At 40.0% G+C, this 22,589-nt stretch overlaps 1 protein-coding gene across 2 annotated transcripts; it reads left to right on the forward strand.

The window, feature by feature from the left end:
* Positions 1 to 4,841: 4,841 nt before the first annotated feature.
* Positions 4,842 to 22,229, forward strand: dgcr2 (DiGeorge syndrome critical region gene 2). Of its 2 annotated transcripts, XM_079694975.1 has the most exons (11): positions 4,842 to 5,262; positions 12,107 to 12,139; positions 12,966 to 13,088; positions 16,839 to 16,922; positions 17,048 to 17,258; positions 17,824 to 17,900; positions 17,988 to 18,170; positions 18,249 to 18,452; positions 19,013 to 19,165; positions 19,588 to 19,824; positions 19,903 to 22,229. In XM_079694975.1, the coding sequence occupies exons 1-11, from the start codon at positions 5,181 to 5,183 to the stop codon at positions 20,121 to 20,123; spliced, it is 1,608 nt and encodes a 535-aa protein (XP_079551101.1). In that variant the 5' UTR covers positions 4,842 to 5,180; the 3' UTR covers positions 20,124 to 22,229. The 2 variants fall into 2 exon arrangements, with proteins under 2 accessions (XP_079551101.1, XP_079551102.1); XM_079694976.1 differs by lacking the exon at positions 12,107 to 12,139 and having other exon boundaries at positions 4,844 to 5,262.
* The last annotated feature ends 360 nt before the right edge of the window (positions 22,230 to 22,589 follow it).

Here is a 22,589-nt window from a genome sequence, read left to right on the forward strand (position 1 = left end):
CAGAGGCTTGTTAATCGGACATCAAGCAAATACACAGACAAAGCACTCAGAGCGAGCTACACCCCGTCGCCCTCACATGGAGTCTGCAAGTCTCCCTTCGGTGGCCCATCCACTCCCTCTGGAACGCCAACGCCGACCAAAGCCAAGACGCCGAGCTCTCAGGACCTTACATCACTCACAGACAATCTGCTGCAACTGCCCAAGAGACGGAAAGCCGCAGACTATTTCTAAGGAAGAGAAGAAGCTGTTCTCGGCCGGGATTGTACAAAACAGACATATTCTGACAAGAAGAACTTGATTATGAACTGCCCAGACACAGATTTGTCAAGTTAAATTGCACATCTTTCAGCTGGTTGACGGATAAAGAAATCCAGGAAGACTGAAGATTTTTTATGGATTTTCTTTTATTCTTTTTTGCTCAGATGTTTTTATGTAGACCCCTGTGAAAAACGTGTCTACATTATATTTAATTACTATATTTTTTATATTTTATTTGATCCCTAATGCAAGATTTCATAGATTTTTGAACAGCTGTTTCCACCTACCCGGCACTTCAAATTAAATCAGTATAACACAGTAGCTCTTTCTGAGAATGACACTTATAATTGAGTTTTCGCCGCACAGCCTCCTCTAGCTGTGGCCCAGCTCTCGATACAAGCTGCCAAAACATTTGAGTGTTTGTCTCTGCATTATAAAGAAAAATCAAAGTGACGTGTTTTGTTACTGTAAAAATGGTTTTCCCAGTGTCACACTATTATGTTGTTGTAACAATAAATCAGGTTTTTTTGTTAAACAGCTCTGTCTAATTGATGAATTTTCTTTTACCTTCTAAATGTATAGTTGAAAATGTTTTTCAAACACACTTGAACTCGGCATCATACATTTTTTCCTTTTCACTTCAATCTAAAAGATAAAATGTACATTTTTTGCACAAAACTAATTTAAAGTTTAAGTCTAGTCATACTATTCTGTCCACAACATGCCCTGAGTTTATTTTTTGCGGGGGGCATCAGAGGTTACAGGTTCACCAAATGCAGTCAGTGAGGTTGTCCTGGTATGTGGGCAAGCCAACACACAGACAAACCGTAGCTTAATTTACAACTTCACCTTCACGCTGCAAACACAGTTTTTCCTGCATCACTAGCGGTCCTTTGACGTGACGTAGTTTGACGTAGGGAGGACTACGGGCTATTTCTGCTTGGATTTGTCTAGTCACTGCCCCTGGACAGCCAGGGGGTGCACATGCGATGATGCTGGACAAAATGAAACTTTCTTGTTCTCTTGAGTGCAATGGATGTTATGGAGGATACATATATAAATATAGCAGTCAACATAGCACACATTGAGGAATGTAATGCTTTAATTCAATTTATTTACCCTCTGGACTGCAAACTGCAAGATCTTCATCAAGCTTAACGGATCCCCAGAACAAGCCAAAGTGTTAATCATCAGGGACCTGGAGGAACTGGACAAATATCAATTAAACAAATCAGACAAGGTAACGGAAATAAAACACTACCATGACAATTCCAGATAAACACATATCTCCATCAAGACTAGAATCGTTTGCATATACAGAGCATAAAGCACATGACATGGAAAATGACATTGATCCAGAAAACAACTTGCTGAAGAATATCAACAACAGCTGCAACTATTTCACAGAAGAGCAATTCAATGTACATGTACAACGTGTCAATCAGAAGAGAACATATCAATTATCCACTTCAATAGCAGAAGCCTATATGCCAACTTCCTCAACATTAAAGAATATCTAAGTCAGTTTAAGAACCCATTCAACATCATAGCAATATCAGAGACCTGGAACAGTGCTGAGAAAGGTGTGGACTTTGAGATGGATGGCTATGAAATGAATTATATAAACAGAAGGAATGGAGTGGAGTGGAGGGGGTTTGGCAATCTATGTGGATAAAGGAATGAACTATAAGGTGGTGGAGAGCACGACAACAGCTGTTTATGATTTGTTTGAATGTGTTACAGTAGACATTTGTATGGAAAAGTCTACAAGTGTGATTGTGAGCTGTATATACAGAGCTCTTGGAACCTGTATTGACACATTTACAGATAGGGTAGAAAACATGTTTACTAAATCATTACAAAAAATGATGTTTATCTGTGGGGATTACAATATTGACCTGTTGAATCCAAAAAAGCATAAAATGACAGAAGACTTCATCAATACATTGTACAGTACGGGTTTGTATCCTAAAATCACCAGACCTAGTATAACTTCTCATTCTGCTACATTAATAGACAACATATTCACAAACATTATGGAAAACAATACAGTAGGCGGACTATTATATAGTGACATCAGTGATCATTTACCTGTTTTTATTGTCTGTCACTGCAGTTCTAAGAAACCTAAAGTCGCCAGCCATTTCAAATACAAAAGATTGAGAACTGAAGAAAACATAAATGCATTTAAGAATGGCTTACTAAATCAGAATCGAAGGGTAGTATATGAGAGAGACGATATTGACAAGGCCTATGATGAATTTCAAAACATTTTAAAATCACTTTATGACAAAAACTGTTCTGTGAAACAATGCAAAGAGAGACACAAACAAACTCACAGTGCATGGATCACTAATGGCCTCAATGTAGACAATTCATAAAATATAGAACTTCCGAAGCAGAAAATAAATATAAAAGATATAAGAATAAATTAACCGATATTATGAGAATATGTAAGAAAGAATACTGTAATAAAATATTAGAGAATAATAAGAATAATATGAAAGGTTTATGGAAGGTATTAAATAGTGTCATTAGAAATGGAGCAAAGATAATTTTATCATTAATACAGAAGATGTGGTTAATGGTTTTAATCAATTATTTGTAAATGTGGGGCCAGATGTGGCAGAAAAAATTGTAACTGTAGAAACAACTAAAGGGGAAGATACGGACCTCTGGAATGAAAACAATAGCTCTTTCTTCCTCAGAGCAGTCGAAGAAAAATAAATCATAGACACTGTTCGAAAATGTAAAAGCAAATCCTCGACCGATTAGAATAATATTTATATGATTATAGTAAAAGACATTATTGAAGAAATTGCAGAACCATTAACACTTCTTTGTAACTTGTCTTTTCAATCTGGTAAATTCCCTAATAAAATGAAAGAGTATGTAAATAAGTTCCTTGGCGTGGTTTTGGACTACAAAATCAGCTGGAAACTTCATATCAATCATGTAAAAGCAAAACTGGCTAAAACTATCTCAATATTGGGGAAAGCAAGACACATTTTGGAATACAAATCATGATATACTCTGTATAATACACTCATATTGCTATATATGAGTTACTGTGTGGAGATTTGGGGACACACTTGGAAAACCAACCTACAGCCGTTATGCACATTACAAATAAAGGGCTATAAGAATTATCAATAATGTTGTATATCTTGAACACACTAATGCATTATTGTTGAAGTCACACACACTGAAGTTTACCGATCTGGTTACATTTAAAACTGCACAAATCATGTACAGAGCAAGAAATAATCTACTTCCTAGGAAATTACAAACATTGTTCATAGACAGAGAGGGTGGGTATAACTTGAGAGGAAAATCTACATTTTAAACAACTCAAGGTCAGAACAACTCTGAGAAGTATGAGTATAACAATCTTTGGGGTGATTTTATGGAATGGTTTGGAGCAGGAGTTAAAACAAAGCACACATATCATTCAGTTTAAAAGGATGTACAGAAACACTTTTTGGGAAAACTATGAGAATGAAGAGAGGTGATTGAAGATGAGAAATTATTGTAAATGTATGTATAAATGTAAATATGTAAGTAGGAATAACTTGCAGAAATTATTTAAAGGATAATCATTGATCAGCAGTAAGTAAGGGGTGGGAATTATAAACATTTGCTTCCTCCTGCTCCCTTTTGGACACATATGATTTATTATTATTGTGAATATTTTTGTTGAATATATAAATATTATTATGAATATTGATAAATACTGTATTCTAACAATACGGTATTCTGTTTTTCACATTTGTTATTTATTTTTTTATTTTTTTAATCTGAAAAAAATGAAAATGAACACAGTTTGAAAATCCTGAGATTGTGATTTTTTTTCCTGTAAATTGACACCTGCACTCCTTTATTTTCATGACCTTTGATGATAAAATGAACATTCCTAACATACCACTTCCTGCAGACATTGTACTCTACATATGCCTGACAATGGGTGTTACAGAGTTTGATATATCTCCGATATAAAAAAGTAAATCATAAAAAAGACAAGGACTCACTGTTGTGATGTTTGAATCTTGGAGTTTAACCCATGGGCAATCACACGAGGTCAAATTGGTCAGACTGTCCTATAAAGACAATGACATATGGTTGGAAATGCTTATTCATACATTTTTGCAGTTACAAGGTTTCTCAAGTATCCCAAAAAAATACACAAACGCATAATTTAATGAATGATTTGAGTGGAATGATTTAGGCTGGCATATTTTTAGAACACATTTCTGCTTAATTTGAGTGATGAATTACGTGAATCTGCAACCGGTGAACTATGTTGTTCCCTTTAATTATGTTTTTTAATTAGTACAATCGCACTTCATCAAAGTCTTCTGATAAGCGTAACTAACATGAAAATACAAAGACCAGTACCAGGAGCAGCTTTCATTATCTGTTTGATAAACTGCGCCAGTGTCTATGCCATTCCGCTCACTGATAACACATTGGGTTGAATTCATTTTTAAATAATCTCAAGGGGCGTGTACACACATTGGGTTATCGTCTGTCCCTCTGGGTCTGAGCAGCTAAACTCCGCCCCGGCAGCTCTTCCAGCTGATAGCCTGTGTTGGTGTTAGAATATTTGGGATTGTTGTGATCTGAGGCCGCGGCCATCTTGGATCAACTCTGCTCCACACTGAGCAGCAAGAGAGGAAGGAGGACGTGAACGGCTGAGCTAACGTTAGCTGCTCGAAGAGATTAACCACAATCTGTGTCGCTGTGTGGTGCGACTATGCTTCATGTGCGATATTTTTCTTTTACATATGCTCATTTGAGTGCATAAAAATGGGTATAAACTGTTGTAAACGGTCAACGTTATAACTCCGGAGAGGGCGGCGGCGCATATCCTCGGTATATGTTTTAAATTTCTGGATAGAGGAGTAACTATGAATGGAGGATAAATGTTGCCAAAGGCTGACAGCAGCAGTTTCGTCCTCTTCTCTCTTCTCTTTGTCCTCACATTAACGGACCCACCACGGACAGGTAAATACATCCTAGTTGTTTTCCTTTGCATGCACTCCTGTGGGCTCGAAACCGAGATTACAGCTGTAAGCAGAAAGCAGCGGAAAGGCCTGCTGGATAAACCGGGGGCTCTGGTGATTTTTAACCCGCTGCTGTGTTACTGCTGGACGGCGTGCAAGACCGCCATGCTGTCGCCACTGTAGCAATAATAAAAATAAGTAATATCGTTAATCTTGAAATAGAAAACACTTTAATATTATTACAGTCCACACAGCCAAATTATAATACAAAACTAACATTTTTTTCACATTCTTCTTTCATAAGCTATTTTTGACACTTATATTATAAATAGGGCTGCATTTGGAAATTGTCTTCTAGAGCTTTAACTTCAGCTATATTATAAAAGCTGTGTATTTAACAGGCATTTCAACCTAGGTGTGTTTGCCCTCCACTGTATTCCCTGGATGATGTCCGCTTTTGATGCGAAGGTGTAATTTAAAATGCATGTCAGATATTCATGTTCCTGCATCACAAAAGCTGGCTCTCATGACTCATCCTTTAGCTCCACAGTTATACATTTTTGAGTCATAACTGCACAGCAATGTATTTGTCATGACACTTTCCTAAAGATGCTTTTATGCAGCACATACTGCAGATAGATACATCTATGACTTATTAAAACATACACAACCTTTAATAACAAAAACATTATCTGCATGTCTTTAAAAAAAGAAAATCGCCATTCCAATACAGTATTGGTACACCAAAGTCCTCTCTAGGTACTAATTTCTTTCACAAGATGCCACAGGCAACTGATTTAATTTCATTTGTCTCCATTGGAAGTCTGTCATTTTGCTTTGATTGCAAACACTTGAAAAGGTTTTCACAGATTCTTTCAAGCATAAAGAACAAAAGCATCTTTTGGTTTCCTTAGGGCTGATCTTGTGATCCTTATACAATCATGTGGATTGTAAAGTTCAAGTCGTGTATAAACACTTTATTGTTTGGTTTTCTAAAAAGGAGTGCCCAGACAGCGCAGTACATATAACACTGCATTCTTGTTATGGTTTATTTGTGTTCTTGGGTAAATATATTAGGATGCTCTTCATGGTTTATTTGCACTCACGTATATATAGTGTTATCAGCTGTAATTATTCACCTTTTAGGTCGTTATTTACTCTAATGCTCAACAGCAAACACGACGCCTGTTTGTTTAGCTTGTTCTTGAAGCCTTTCCCTAGGTTTGAAACCACTAGTTGTTTTGGGGATAGTGTGGCCTTCATGCCAAGCCTCCTACACAGTGGGGGCAATCGGTTTTTAATTGTACTTTGCACAGTCTGTGTCACAGAGGATGTGTTTTTGTGGACCATGCTGGTGCACATCAAGTGCACGCTTCCCAAAGCTTGATTCCCCACGCATAACTTGAACATTCATTTGAGGGATAATCCAGTTTTCTGGAACATAATTCAATAAAACGTTTGCGTAGGTGTACCATGAAAGTGTTTTGGTTACACAGGTATGCTTGAGCCATATTTCAGCTTCTTTCAGAATGCATCATACAATCACATGGCTGTTAAATGGGATCATTGCCTTCAGTTCTAGGTAGTGGTGAGTAGTAGTGAGCTAGGCAACATTAAAATGTAGTTTTGGATTAACCCACTCAAATATTTGGGGGAGGTGCTTTTTAATCATAAACACCATTATCACCCTTAATATCCACTCTAGATTATGTTGGTTGCTCCTGCATGTATGATTGACATTACTGTGCTCAGTATTGCAAAATGATGTGACTGATGTAAAAACTGAAATACTTAAGATATGATGATGATCATATACACAGTGCGGTGGCTCGGTGTTTAGCACATGTGGATGTCGTGTGGTGGCCACAAACTACACATAGGAACATGCTTCAGGATCATAACTATGTTGTCCACCTGATTATTGTGACCATTTGTACCGTGGGCAAATTTCTTCCCAATGCAATGGCAATGTTTAATAATGGAAGCTTTACTGTTTGTGTTTTGCTTACCAGCAATCACATATTGGAACTCCAGGCAGTAGACACTATACTTCAATGCAGTTGAGTGCAGATCATTAGCTTTCTACTGTTTATTGTCTTAATGAAAAGCCATTCATTCATTCTTACAACATAGCAACTATAAACCTTCTTTAGATTATTGGCTTTCAATGGGGGAAAAAAAGTGATCTACCAATAAGTAGGGTGTTTTTGAAAACCGGAAATATTCAATTGGTAAACAAATATATATTATTATTCGGTTGTAATGTTTTATCAGGTTTATTGATGTGTTAAGAAGTAAAAATAACACAGATAAATCGGCCACTGAAACATTTTGCAACATGTCGCTCATGCTGATTGTTGCTATATGTGCAGGAAATGAAAATGTTGGCATGACTGTGTCACAGGGAAGAAATATTTTAGTCCGACTAGCAACATGTTGGAAAACCAAGAGTCTTGTACAGATACCCCACCAGCTGCGTTCAGATAAATCATTGATATCTTATGATCTGGGTCCTATAAGAATCATGCGTGTTATGCCTGGAACACTACTCTTTATATATATTAACATTTACTCCTAATATGGTAAAGTGCAGTGCTTCAGCTCTGTATTTAAAGTAATCCTGTTTATCATTTTTAGTGTCAGCGTTGTCATATTAGTACTAAGTACTGAGAAGTGAAAGTGACAAGCCTTTCAGGGCAACGCATACATTTCCAGGTCTGTGCAGAATCATTTGAAGCTTCATTCATAACGTTGACATTTAAATTCTAGCATGCATGTCTATTCACTTTAAACCCTCTGTTTCTGCATGTTAAGATTAGGCTATTGTAGTTAGTTTTAGAGGGGTTGCTTTATAGGATTGTTTCCTAATTAGTGAAGTCTAAATGTATTTTTTTTTTAAACGGATGTTATCATTTCCAAAGTTAAAAAAAATGTTTACCTAACTAAATAAGCTGATTCAATCCATTCACCTTTATTAAACAGCAATTATACTGAGGTCAAAATACATGCAGGTGTAGCGTTAGTGAGTTATGAATGCATGAACATGTGTATGCTCATACCTTGTTGAAATAATTGTGTATATTACGCTTGTTGTTATGTAGGTTGCCCATCTAATATTGGCGCACTGAATATCCTGGGTTTGAAGAAATATGACCCGAAGTATGTTTATCCACACAGTGTTATGGAAATGTATTAGTTTTGAATGTGGCTCGGCATAAAGAAAGAAAGAAATGTCCGTACCCTCTCGCTGCTTCTAACATTGAGCCTCAGTGTTGATGTGAATCACCAGCGGCTGGAGATGATGCAGTGTGTGCACAGAGCCTGCTCACTGTGCCGTTATACTCCGGTGAGACCGAGTCCATGGTCTTTATTGTATTTCCTTTGGGTTATGTAAGAGATGCAGGGGCTCACTTGTCTCAGGGTAGCCAGTGTTCACTCATTTGAAGACTCAACATTACAATATCCAAAGCCTGGGAGAGAAACCGCCTTAATACAATAATTTTTTATCCTGCTAGCCCATGGCCTTAACTGCTCTATTTGTCATGCATCAGTCACTAATGCAGTGATTACCAGGCAGATGCATACAGCGGTTAGATACAGTGTGTGTGCATGTATGTTGAGCACATACATTAACTTACATCAGCATGTTGTGTTGCCATTATCTACCTCTCTTTTACCTCAAAACAACACACCATCCTTATCCAATGTGTGCAGTACAACCTTTTTCTGATAAAATCCCCACAAATCAGAAAGGGAAAGAGGAGCTTTCAGGCAGCTGTTAACGGATCCAGATACTCCATGCACATCTCCTAAAAGTTCAAATAACAACAAGGAAAGTGCTCTTTAACTTGAAGCTGTAATGGATAGACTTTTTTTTTACAAATATTTTTATTGCAAACAAGTCATAATCCAGCAAATGACATGAAGTAAGAACAGTCATAATCAATACAAAACAGTACAGATGTTACAATTAGCGAATGAAGACAATGGGGGTCATTACAAAGGACCTCCTTGAAGACTTTTTTTTTTTTAAACTGGAGATGTTCAATAGCCTATGGAATCTGATCAAATTCTACTCATTGTGAATTTTCCTGCAGAAGCTAGCTCTATAGCACAGAGAGAAAGCATGAATGAACACTGATCCGTTCTGGCAGCAAGTCTATCTTCAAACCGCAGAAAACACAAACTAAGCACTTATTTCCCAGTCATGAGAACATGCAGATACAGCTTAAAAAGAGTCAGCTACATTTCCATAAACAGTCTTCCGCTCCCAAGCCTCCCAGTGAGCTGATAAAGCAACAAGTCCTACAATATGTATTATTGAACAAATAGGTTCATTAAAAAATAAAACCTTGGCTTTCAGAGGACTGTTACATCACCCTGTATTCACATACTGGCAATGCTTCCATCTCCATCTGGTGAATCATGTTCTCATAAATAGTGTGCATACATGATTAGAGATGTATTTTCACATCATTTAATATCCTGCAATGCACTTTAACGGTACGCCCACATGGCTCCGCCGCGTGCTTCAGCAGAGACGCTTGCCATTCACTTCGAATGGAGTGATGTCAAGCTTTGCCGGACTGTATTGTGGTTCCGTCGCATCGCTTTGCATTCGTTGCTCGCTTCGAAAGTTGAGAAAAATTCAACTTTTCAAGCGTCGACGGAAGCGCTAGCCAATCAAATCATATGCCACTACAAGCGCTAGCGAATCAAACCGCATGCTTGTGTGTCCGGGGAGGGAGATTAATGTGATTGGTGGTTGGCCGCGCACCAGACACGCCCACACAATGCAGTTCAGCAATGCTTGACGTCACCCCATTCAAAGTGAATGGGAAGCGTCTCCGTTGAAGCACGCGACGGAATCGTGTGGACGTACCGTAAATGGGATTGAGCATCATCTTTGGAAGCTTGTGTTACCTAGTCTATTATTCTGAATGCATTAATTATTAACATCACATTTGGGATAAATCCACTCTAATGTTATCCATCAATTTGACACGTATTCTGACTTGAAGGGATTGAGGATGATGCATTCAGTCCCAGGAGCCTGAGACTCATCTGTAATGCGTCTCAATCCACTTAGCATTAACCCATATGAGCTGGCTGTGTTAGACAGCTAGGCAGAGCAAGGTCTGCATTAATGTCAGCCTTAAAGGATAGGATTACTTTAAACTGACCTTTTTTACAAGTCATTCACAGCCAATATGTGTTTATGTCATGCAAGTGAGATTAATTCTGTTTCTAAGTCATGTTTTTTAACTTTGTCCCAGTGACTTCCTTTGAGCAAATGAAGTGACCAGGATGTTGTGCAATGTTTATTCTGACCTTTGTTACATTGGACATGTTGCATCTGGTGTAATGGGAGATTCCTGTTTTTGAAAATATGATATATATTTTTTAAAGTCTGAACTATCATCCTTTTTGGGTTTATCCCAATGAATAAAAAACATTTCTATATATCCTGCTGGGTTGTATTCAAAGTCAAGGAGAAGTTGCATTTGAATGTTAAGTTTCTGAAAAGAAGCTATAAGTAGGGCTGCACTCAGATTAGGAAATAATGAGAATAATTTGAATTACATCTGGTTGTTAATCAATCTTTCCCCTTCCAATGTTGCATTGCATTTCCAAGCCAAATGCCACATTCATTTTTCTTCCTTTACAGACTTGTATTATCTTTATCTGTTTCTCTGTGGGACCATCAACGTGTGGTCTGTGTGTGGTCTATCACCTGGGCTGGTGGGTACACAGATGAAACAATAGTCACTTGAAATAGCTCTGAGCTTTTTTTTCTAAGTAAAAATACGTAGGGGTGCACCGAATGGGAAATTCTTGGCCGAAACCGATACCGAAAATAGGAAACAGTTGGCCGAAAACCGAATGCCGAAAATGATTAATAGAAATATATATATATACCGTAATTTTCGGACTATAAGCCGCACCTGAATATAAGCCGCAGCAGCGGCATACCACTCTCGGTTCCACTTTTACTTTTGCGCGCTACCTGTCTCACTCTTTTCCGACCTCCAGCTTTTCCTGCTGGAACCCGCCGCTTAAAGGTGGGGGTCCGCGGACCGGCCATAGAGCCCATAGAGTTAAAGTTCTTGGCCGTTAGCTGTAAAAATCCATAGGTTAGCCGCACCGTTATATAAGCCGCAGCGTCGAAAAATAGGGAAAAAGGCGCGGCTTATAGTCCGAAAATTACGGTATATGTATAATGTATACATTTTTTACCAATGTTGTTCAGCTGCCTGATTATGGAAAAATAAATGATTATGGCAAAACTTAACTTAAATAATAATCACTATTATGGGTCCATAAAACATTTATTCAGCACTTTTGAATGCATACAGTACATTCATTCCAAGTCAAGTGCATTTTCTTTTCTCTGTAGGATAAGTTCAGCTGACATTTCTCGAGGGGGTGTAACTGCAAAAACTTTCACCACTTCGGGATTACTCCACCACTTGAAATCAAAACACCCGGACAAATGTGCCGAAAGGGCCTTTTTAACAATTTTCGGCCGATAATTTTCGGTGGCCGAATATTCGGTGCATCCCTAATAAAATAGGGTTTCCAATATTTGTTGTCTGGTCAGTGGGTGGTCCAGCTTTATTGAAGGTAAACAGAAAGCACCTGTAACCCAGAGCAGATGGCACCATGGACCCTCTACTGGGGAATCACTGAGCACTGTCACATGCCAGAGAATTGTTGACAGTATAAATATGAAATATCCTTATAGACAACATAATAAGCAGCACACTCACAGGATGATACTGTCCCCTAACAAAACAACACATTGATATACAGGAGAGTCACTCTTACTGTTTTATTTGTTGCAGGTCCACGGCTAGCTCTGGCAAGATTATTGTCAGGTAAGCACGCAGTTTATCTCTTAGTGTAGTGGCTGTCTGTTTTGGTTTGAATATATCAGCAGTGTAAACTAATACTGACACATCTTTAATAGTTTCCTAGTAAATAGATAATGTTTTATAAGAAGCCAATATTATTTACCTTCATAAGAACAGTATTAGAGTGAGTTGAACTTTCTCACTGTGATCAGTAAACTTGTGTGGCCCTTCTAGAGTTTGTTTATAGACTCTCGTCGTTGTTCTTTCATCACACGAGGAAGGCAGGGCCACTCTTAATTGCACATGATGGCGTGGAGACCCACTTAGCACAGATTGTGCTGCCGAAGGGTGTTAACAAACAAAGAGACTTTAAGAGTGTCTCTGCTGCCACTGTTATTCCAAGAAATGCCTACAAAAGTTGTATTGTTTTTATTTTCAATACAAGACAACACATTTCTATGTTTCTCTAGACTTATATAAACATATCAGTTGCCAGTGACATTGGATTTTCTTTTCTGAGTACTACCAATTCTCTTTTATGTCTCAGTATTGAGTCGGTGAGTGAGTGGGCTAACATGCTGACGATTGAGTATTTATACTGTCGATAGTGCAGTGATATTGCTGGTTTAATTTGACAGTGATTTTCTCAGTTTGCACCCAGTCGCTGACAGCAATAACATTGAAAATCTGTTTATATTTCCTGAAATTCTCACCTCATCACCATCTAAGACCTCTCATTTATCAGCGTGACCTCCTTCATTCCTCTTCTAACATGAAATGGTTGTCTCTTGTTTGGAAGAGTCACAGTCACGTGCTGTTTTTGACCACTGGATCTCTCTTGTGTTTTTAGAGCAGCGCTGCAGCCCTGGGCAGTTCGCCTGCCGCAGTGGGAAGATGCAATGTATCCCAATGTCCTGGCAGTGTGACGGCTGGACAGCATGTGAGGACAAGAGCGACGAGATGGACTGTCCCCGTGAGTATAGCTCACTTAAGCCCTTTTACACCCGCTCTGTTACACAACACCCATAACATGATTGATTTCTGGAAAGAATAGCAACACCCGGGACCTTTTCACACTCGAACGATTGGATCACAGCCGGACGGCTCTAAACACAGGTGTGAAAGCACCCACAAGGTTTAAGTGACGCACTGGGATCTAATGGAGCGACATCTAGAGATTGTGTAGTGATGCATGTGGACCACGTGTGAAAAGAAGTGGCCTGTGGTGTGAGCGCAAAATGCATCACTGTCCCGATGGCTGTTCAAGGTTCAAATCAAAGGTTTTATTGTTATATCCACAACAGCTACAGCATAGTGGTTGGTAATGAAAATCCCCAGGCTCCTCAGCCATTTGACTTAGTGTACTTTAAGGTCCCCTATTATACTGTTTCTCATCAATATATTATAGGTCTCAGTTATATACAAAACATGTCTCTGAAGTGTTTGACTCCAAATACCAAACAGATTGTAGCGTCCCATAATCCCCTCTGTTTCAGCCCTTTTTCAAAAGTGCTGATTCTCTGTCTGTTGCTTTAGATGAAAATAAGGAGCCCCTCCCCACGCCTCTCTGAGAGATATTTGGTTAAAAAGAACACAATGGTGCTCTAGGAGGAGATTCAGACCCCGTTTACACGAGGACGAAACGGGTTGTATCTGCATAGTTTCTCTTGCGTATAGCCCTTTCGTTAACAAGAGGCCGTAACAAAACGATAGAAACGGACCCCGCAAACGATAACGGGTCCCAAGGTAGATAGATCTGCAAACGGAACGGTATGGGGGGTCAAACGGATCCGTCTGTACGCCTCTATACGATCATTTTCTGATAACGATGAGATAGCCCCGCCTGCCTCTCCCCACGTCTCCTGCTCAGAGATCAGCTGCTGGGCTGTCAGAAGAGGGGGAGGAAAAGAGAGGCTCCGTTTATTATTCTTATATTATTATACAGATTCGTTATCAATTTGTTTTAAAGCTCAATAAATAAAAAAGAAGATCTCTGACCAGCAGTTTTCAAATTTTGCACAGAAGATCTAAACTTTAACGGACATGTTGACCGGCGGACATTTTTTTTAACGGAAACTCTGCCGCACGGTTCCCTCGTCCCTTGGAAGAGGCGGAGAGGTGGGTGTTTTTCATCTGCTGGTGGACTACCGGAGAGATTTACAGCAGGAGAACACGCCATGCACCGTGGAGAATAAACAGAAGGGCAACCACGGCAACCATGCTCAGGGGTCTTCTTCGCTGCTTTTGGTGTATTTTGTGGCGGCAGCAGCGCCACTTACAGGCCTGGCATATGTACTACAGCGTTTCCAGCATTTCCAACGGCCTCGTGTGAACGCACACGTTAATGATTCGAATGCGTGTGAACGGAATACTTTTTTGAAAACGCATACGGTTCGTAAACGCAAACGTTCCTGTGTAAATGGGGTCTCAGGTGATAAAGTGGGGGCGGGGGGTTACCTTGGTTGGTGATTGGCTAATGGTTACACAAGCCAAACAATCATTATGACATCATAAAGTGGCCAAAAGGTTTTTATATAAATGGATCAGGACAAAAAGTGGGCGAACCTTTCCTGAAACTTTCAGAATCTCTTTTCACAGAGGGGACACGTGTTTATGTATAAAAGACATGAACAAGTGGATTTTGCATAATAGGTGACCTTTAAGTTATAAAATAAACAAAGAAAAAAATAGGGCAATAAAATTATAAAAGGTGCACGTAAAATGCAGAAGGAAGAAGAAAACTATGTACATTTTAGATAGTGTAAAATAAAATACTCTATATTATAATAAGCAGCAATTGTAAAGTTTCCACACAAAAAAAGAAGATCAATCCATCTTATCTAAAGCGCTCAGAAGTGGTTTTAGGCCTGCAGGTACTAAAAAGTCCTCCATATCCAACACAGGGATTATCAATTGGGGACTATCAGCTCATTGACGGTGTCAGATGGCAGGCGGGGGCAGAGTTCAACTTTGAGTGGCTGCACATGTGTCTCTGTTGTTTACCGCTGCTTGATCTCCTCAATACTACACGGATATTGCAGGGCTAAGCCTTTGACCAAAATCCTATTGTTTTCCGCTCTTAAATCCGGAGAGACATTATCCCCAGATCTCTGACCGCATAATAGGAATTATTGAAAGGATTGAGTTCAGCGTGTGACCTCCATACAGTGCAGCCGTGATGGAGCGAGCTCTTAAGTCAACGCTGCAGCCTGCCAACATCACTGCTAATGTCTAACAGTGGATCCTATTCATCCTTCAGGGAAAACACATTTGTAGAACAGGCCGTTAAAGCAGCAATTGTTTTCTCTGTTTATTTAACCACGAAAGGTACTAAACAAAAAAGCAGTTTATTCTGCTTGTTCAAAAGCAGAAAATGTTGATTATTAGCATTATTGAAACGCTGATGATTGTAAAAGCTTTAAGCTGAACAATATGTACTATCCATTTCAGATGTGCTCAGTGTTCTTTCATAGAGGAAGGCAAGAAAAGGCCAAACAATGCTCACACGTGCCTCGGCGAGGGCTCATTGTCTACTGAACCAACAGCATGCATGGAAATCAATGTTCTTCTTTGGGATTAGCTCTTTGTTGAATAACATGGAGAGGTGGAACAATCCCTCGCTCTAATTCCAGCGGGACAAATACCAGCAGAAACTGTTCAACCTTATAACTTTACTGCAAGTTAAAGAGGGAAAGGTGTTGTATAAGTATCTGGTTGGAAAGAAGCACATTGCACACAATAGAAAAGTAAGTAAGATTGCACACCAAAGAAAATATTATTGTTAAAACATTTAGAATCTAAAACAGAATTAAGTCAAATAAGTGTAACCTAAAATAATGCTTTAAAATATTGCTAATTAGTTTGTTTTTAATATGTATTTATAAAAAAAATGTTGTTTTTGTAAGACTTTACTTAACACATTTGATGGCATAAAACATCAAACTAATAACAATAATTAGATATTCATCCTTATATTTACATCTATTAAACCCCAGTCTTGAATTTCCTGTATGCAGACAATACTGCGATTGTAGATTTTAATCACTGTAAACTCCAGTACATATAAGAGGATCAAATATGCACTGCTTTAAGGTTGATGTTTTACTTAACAAAGTAAGACTTTGGTTCGGCTTTTATCTTCCTCAAATATGTCAACTTCATTCTTCTTTTCTGAGTTGAAGATGGATAATAAGATACAAACTTCTTGTTTCTTAACCCCTGTCTTAAGTAATGAACCTCGACACGGGAAGAAATGTTCATCTGAGTCACATAAATAAATAATAAGTGAGAGAAAGAGAAGTGTTCCCAGGGCGATACCAACATTAGTCGGTGGAGATTATTAAATATGTAAGCTTAGAGCTGAGTTATTATTATTTTTAACAAAAGGGCCTTTGCACGCAGAAAATGGATTTATCACGCAGAGCTGGAGCAGAAGCTTTATTTATTAATGAGGATATCAGACAAATAAAATGCCTGGTTTATTGCATCAGGCTTTTAACAGATTGCACAACATCAGCCAATATGTGCAATGAAAACAACAGATATACAGGTAGGGAAAAACATGTCCACCCTGTTTGACTATGAGTCATTTTTTGTAACATCTGCTGCACACATTCAGCTCCTTGAACCTCAAGGCCTTGTCACTATTGTATCCACACAGTTGGAGGTACAGGACATTTGTAAAGCGATTACACATAGTTGACCATGAGAATTTGTTTTGCAGCTATAAAGGGGGAGAGGTTTCGCTTCGGCAAAGGAGATGACCAGGAAGACGTCATCGGTGTGGCTCAGCCTGTGCGCTTCAACAGTAAGCATTCCTCTTCACGCCCCCCCCCCCATGAATTGTATTTAATAATAAAGTTTTTGAATCTGCATTATGTGTACACTCCGCTTTTCTCGACCACAATGCTAACGTTTCTCGTCCCTCCACAGAGAAGTGCCCCAGTGGGTGGCACCACTACGAGAAGACGGCCAGCTGTTACAAAGTGTACCCGAGGAACGAGAACTACTGGCAGGCGGTGGACACCTGTCAGAAAGTCAACGGCTCGCTGGCCACCTTCGTCACCGACGAAGAGCTGCAGTTCATCCTGAAGATCGAGGTGGACTTTGACGACAAAGTCTGTGAGCGCAGGGACCAGTGCAAGTGAGTGTTTCACTTTTTACTTAGCCTTCAAATGAAAGGTGTTGTAAGAGCTTCTCTTGACTACACGACTGTTTAATCCGAATTGTTTACGTTTCTACAGTCAATTACCTGTGAATCACTTTAATATAGTTAAGTTTCTGAACAAAGACCCTTACAGCTTGGTCCAAACTCTGCACGCTCCTCTTTTTGATCCTTTCACCCCGGACTGTATTTAAATAGTTGAAGGAAAATACAGAAAATTGAGCTTTACAAACTCAACTTTACAAACTCACGTCTCAAAAACCACATCAAAAGTTCTTCAAATATCTTCTTTTCTAACTTATTATATGTTTTTTTTGTTCCCTTGTTGACCTATTTAGTTTTAATGTAATAAAGTATGGTTATATACAGTCGTGTGTGTCGGTGTGTTCCAGCAGAGGTGGGGCTTTGGTTGCAGGCCATCTAGTGGCCAATAGTGGCAGTTTTAAGTGTTCAATTCTAGCTCTTGCCCAAACCCTGAAATGTACCATTTGACACAGTTAAGAAACACATTGTGGTCAATAACTTTTTCTTTTCTTTGTTGAAGGTTTTGGGTGGGCTACCAGTATGTGATCACCAATCGGAACAACTCCCTGGAGGGACGCTGGGAGGTTGCATACAAAGGTACAACGCTTAACCTGCTCTACAAAGCAACTACTGTAACTTAAATGTTATCTTTTCATTTTAAAATGATTATTTTCTCCTCAACAGGGTCAATGCAGGTGTTTTTGCCACCTGACGATCTGACCTATTTTGGGGAGGCGTCTCCCACCCAGGAAAACGTCTTCTGTGCTCAGCTGCAGCGCGTTCAGATCAAAAGCATGAACGAGCGAGGCCTGCACAGCTGGCACGCTGAGAACTGCTACAAGAAGTTCCCCTTCCTCTGCAAGAGAAGTACGGGCTCATTCGTCTTGTTTACAGTCGTAGTATGTATATGTTGGACGTTGTTTTGACGTTATATGTTCCCATCAGGGCAAACGTGCGTGGATATAAAAGACAACGTGGTGAACGAGGGATACTACTTCACCCCTAAAGGGGACGACCCGTGTCTGAGCTGCACGTGTCATGACGGAGAGCCGGAGATGTGTGTGGCGGCGCTGTGTGAGCGTCCGCAGGGCTGCCAGCACTTCCGCAAGGACCCCAAAGAGTGCTGCAAGTTCACCTGCCTGGACCCAGGTACTGACTGAGAACAGTCTGTGTCAGCTGCTGCATGGGCAGCTTGGGACATAAGGCATGGAGGTTAACACAAGGAGCTCCTCACAGATATACAGCTTTGGAGGGGTTTTAGCACTGTTATCAAGAGATAGTGTGTATATAGACTATTCTGCACTATTTCTATTATATTCTATTTTATTTTATTGTGTTGCACTGTTGGAGGAGCCTGTGACCTAAGAATGCCATTGTCATAACTGAACTGTAGCTATGTACTAATGACTATAAAAGCCTTGAACCTTGAACCCTGATATTCAACACACTATTTAACATTTTATGATGACATGTGACTTCAATTTAGCCTGTTTTTAAGTAACGATTGGCATCTATTGTCCACTACAAATACGTTGCATGAACTCAGTTTACACATGAGATGTCACTTGTCTTTGTCTTCATATATGAAAAGAAGTAATTCATTTCGAAACACCGCCAGAGACCTTTGTTCGTTTCTCATCCTCAGGAGCACGTGTGAGCTCTCTTTGTGTGATTCTCTGATTTTGTCGTTCTTTTCTCTTTTTCCCCAGATGGAAACAGTCTGTTTGACTCGATGGCGAGCGGCATGAGACTGATCGTCAGCTGCATCTCGTCCTTCCTCATCCTCTCTCTGCTGCTCTTCATGGTGCACAGACTCCGCCAGCGGAGACGCGAACGCATTGAAACTCTGATTGGAGGAAACTGTGAGCATTGTTAGATTAGTCACATGTTTAGGTCATTTTATTTAAAGGCAATTTCCTAATTATTATTCTATGTTAAATAAGATGCCGCACATGCATAGTTTCATATGATTTCAAATGCTGCATTACACAAAGCATTAGTTAAGAATCCATATTTCCCCAAGATGTGAAATAAGGTGTAAACCTCTTAAGGCATGACCGATTCAAATTTATCCAACACTCTTTGTAAACAGTCATTTATTATTTGAGCAACAATTCGAACTGCAACATCTTGTATGAACAAAATGTCTGTCCCTTAAACACCTCTCCTTCTTCCTTGCTTTTTACATTTGTGCTATAAATGAAGGTTTCTTTTAAAAGGCTGATTTGTGGATGCTTGGAAGTGCAGTGATTAAACATCCTCCTGTCTGTTTCTTTCTGCTCAGTGCACCACTTCAACCTTGGGAGGCGGGTCCCGGGCTTCGACTACGGCCCGGATGCTTTCGGCACCGGCCTCACCCCCCTGCATCTGTCCGATGATGGAGAGGGCGGCGCTTTCCATTTCCAAGAGCCTCCTCCTCCGTATGCAGCTTACAAATACCCCGACATCCAGCACCCAGACGACCCCCCCCCTCCGTACGAAGCCTCCATCAACCCAGACAGCCTCCTCTACGTCGACCTTGGTAGGTGCAGATCCTTTTATTCATGCCTCTCACACACAGAGTTGGGCTCTTGTCTTCATTTCCTTTCTCCTGGTGCAGGACGCAGCGGGGTTTCCATGGTACCGAGCCAGATGAACACCATGGGAAACGGGCTCCAGGCGGACATCCCCAACGCTCCTGTCCCTGTGCCAGAATCAGCGCCACCCTGTCAGGAGAGGGAGGACTCCATAGATAGCAGCACCCTCCTGGTGGGGCCCGACACCCCCACAGACGGCCAGGGGCCCGCAGACTGCGTGTCCTCCCTCAGCACCGTGGTATAGGACCCTGGACGGACATTTCCTGCGGGTCGAGGAAGGTCATGAGGGTGTTCCTCACCGGGAGAGGACGTTTTTTTTAAAAGCTGACTGCAGGGAGGAGAGTTAAAGTTTGTACAGACGTCTTGGATCAGCTCCTTTTTCTTTGAGGTGCGAGGATGCCCTCTTTTTGGAGACTCTTCTGCAGTTTGCCTTCAAAGTGTATTTTTTGTTTTTTTGTTGAAACACTGAGGCAGCAGAGAGGCCTGTTTGTGTACAGAGACAAAAACACTTCATAGAGGCCGAGAAGGCTCCACTTTTACTTTAAGCGACGACTGAGCTAAGCTTTTGAAACATCTCAGAGAAGCCGTGATGTAAATACCCCGTCAGGTCTGTGCCGCTCAGATTTGTTATACTTGTGTGTGTCACAGTCCAGCACAAGCTTAAGAGTGACAGAGAAGCCAGCTAATGTTCCTTCTGCGTTTCAGTTTGCATCTTACAGGGGTATTTGTGTTGATCTGTCGCTCTCCAGACTACAATAATGCTCCCATCCGCCCCGTCTGCCGCGGCAGATCTCGATTTCTACTCACTCCATAGGAAACCTCCTCTCACCTCACGTTCTTATCAGTCTGATACATGAAGCTGTCTTCCAGGTTTATAGCACATATTTGCAGCAACAGTTTTGTAATCCAGAGGTTGAAACGTTCCAGAAAGTACAGTTAGTTTCCAGCTATATGAGGTTTTTATTAGGAAACGCTCACACGAGGCGTAATGTATCAAGGAATGTCGTGGTACTGATAATTATGAGTTGTTGTGTTTATTTTGTTGATAAATTATGACGGCAGGCTGTAAAATTGATTGTTTTTATTGTGGGATGGACTGATCAGTCAGCAGCGACGAAGCTTTTCAAGTATCCGTGTGAAGATTAGGGATGATTTCCCAGCGTTAAATTTAAGAATCAATTTATTTAAGATAACTGTCGCAATCATGAAGTGGTTTAATCACGCAGAGGTCCCATTGTGTTTCCTTTGTCCTCAACTCTTGGCAGCATAGTTGTGTATTTGCTAACTGAACCATGTTTAGTTCAAAGCTCAATGTTCTGCACGCTCATCCCTCAATTTAATCAGGGTTTTAGTTTTCGCAAAGAAATGTGTTGGTTGTCACATTTGGATGCTGCCCCTCCATTCCTGATGTGTTTGTACGTGTGGTTCTTCAACATCTCACTCATTGAGGATGTTTCCAGCTCCTGACGAAGATCACTGCTCTGAGTCCTTTCTGTTTGGTGTAGATGGGTCTGTTACCGTCCTTGTTTCTCAGTGGGATCGCAGTCAAAAAAAAAAAAAAAGGTTGTAATAAAAGCAAATCTCGTATATTTGGAACTTGTTAGACCCCTTTTATGACGACAATCGTTTGATTCACTCAAGGATGAATTTTACAAAGCCTAAAGTTAGATCAGACCCACAACCAGCAGCATTCAAACCGCTTTAGATCTGCCTCATGAAGAACACCAGCTGTAATGTGTGTGTGAATGACTGTGTGTGTGAATGTCTGTATAAAACATTATTTTTGTTCTAAAGCTTTTACCCCATTTTTCTTTTTTTCTTATTTTACATTGACAATCCACAGTGGATTATCCAAGAAACAAAATTGTAAGAAAAAAAAGCATGCGTGTGTAAAAGATGGTGTTTTTGTTTTCATCAGGTTTGTTTTGTTTTATTTTACAACCTGCTTTTTGAAGCTTGGTGCATGTTTTTAATCTTTTGGCATGCTGAGGGCATTTCTTTTTTTCATTTTTTTTATGGAAGCATTTTAACGCTCTGTCCTGTACTGTAGGTTCAAATAATTCTGGCATATAGTTTAAAATCTATGTGCATCATAAACCCGCCCGTGACCCAAACAGCTGCATTTACACTGTAGTTTCAGGTGTGAGAAATAATCTTAATGAATTTCAAATGTTTTTCTGTATAATACAACAAATGCTACATTTCATTGTCTTTTCTTTCAAAGCCTTTAAATCTTAAACATGCTTACGTTGCAGGGTGCGGCTTGTGTTTTTATGAGGTAGATGTACATCTAATCAAATGCCAAATAAATTGCACCATGAAGGACGATTCATGCGTCAGTGGGTATGAACTCAGCGTCGTCTGAACTCTTGTGTTGAGCCTCATCAATCACGACATTTAGTTTTGGAGATTCCTGCAGGGACAAAATGTCACAGAGGATTAAGGTGGGATGTGGGGAATTCCCCCTTTTTAAAGGATGGAGGTTGGTGGGATCCAATCCAATCCAGGGCAATCAAAAGAGTCAAATAATTTAAAGAAAGTGGATATACAGTGACTCACGAGGCAGCAGGCGGAGCGGAGATAGCGATACCCCGCTGCAGAGCATTGTGGGTGAAGAAAAGAGGCTTTGTTCACACGGGACAAGTAGTGACAGAATCACATAATCTATTCCTGCAGGAAGAGGCGCTGCTCAGTCAGGATGATGATTGAA

The sequence above is a fragment of the Notothenia rossii genome (assembly GCF_949606895.1).
Source record: "Notothenia rossii genome assembly, contig: scaffold_180, whole genome shotgun sequence".
In the NCBI taxonomy this organism is placed as follows: Eukaryota; Metazoa; Chordata; class Actinopteri; order Perciformes; family Nototheniidae; genus Notothenia; species Notothenia rossii.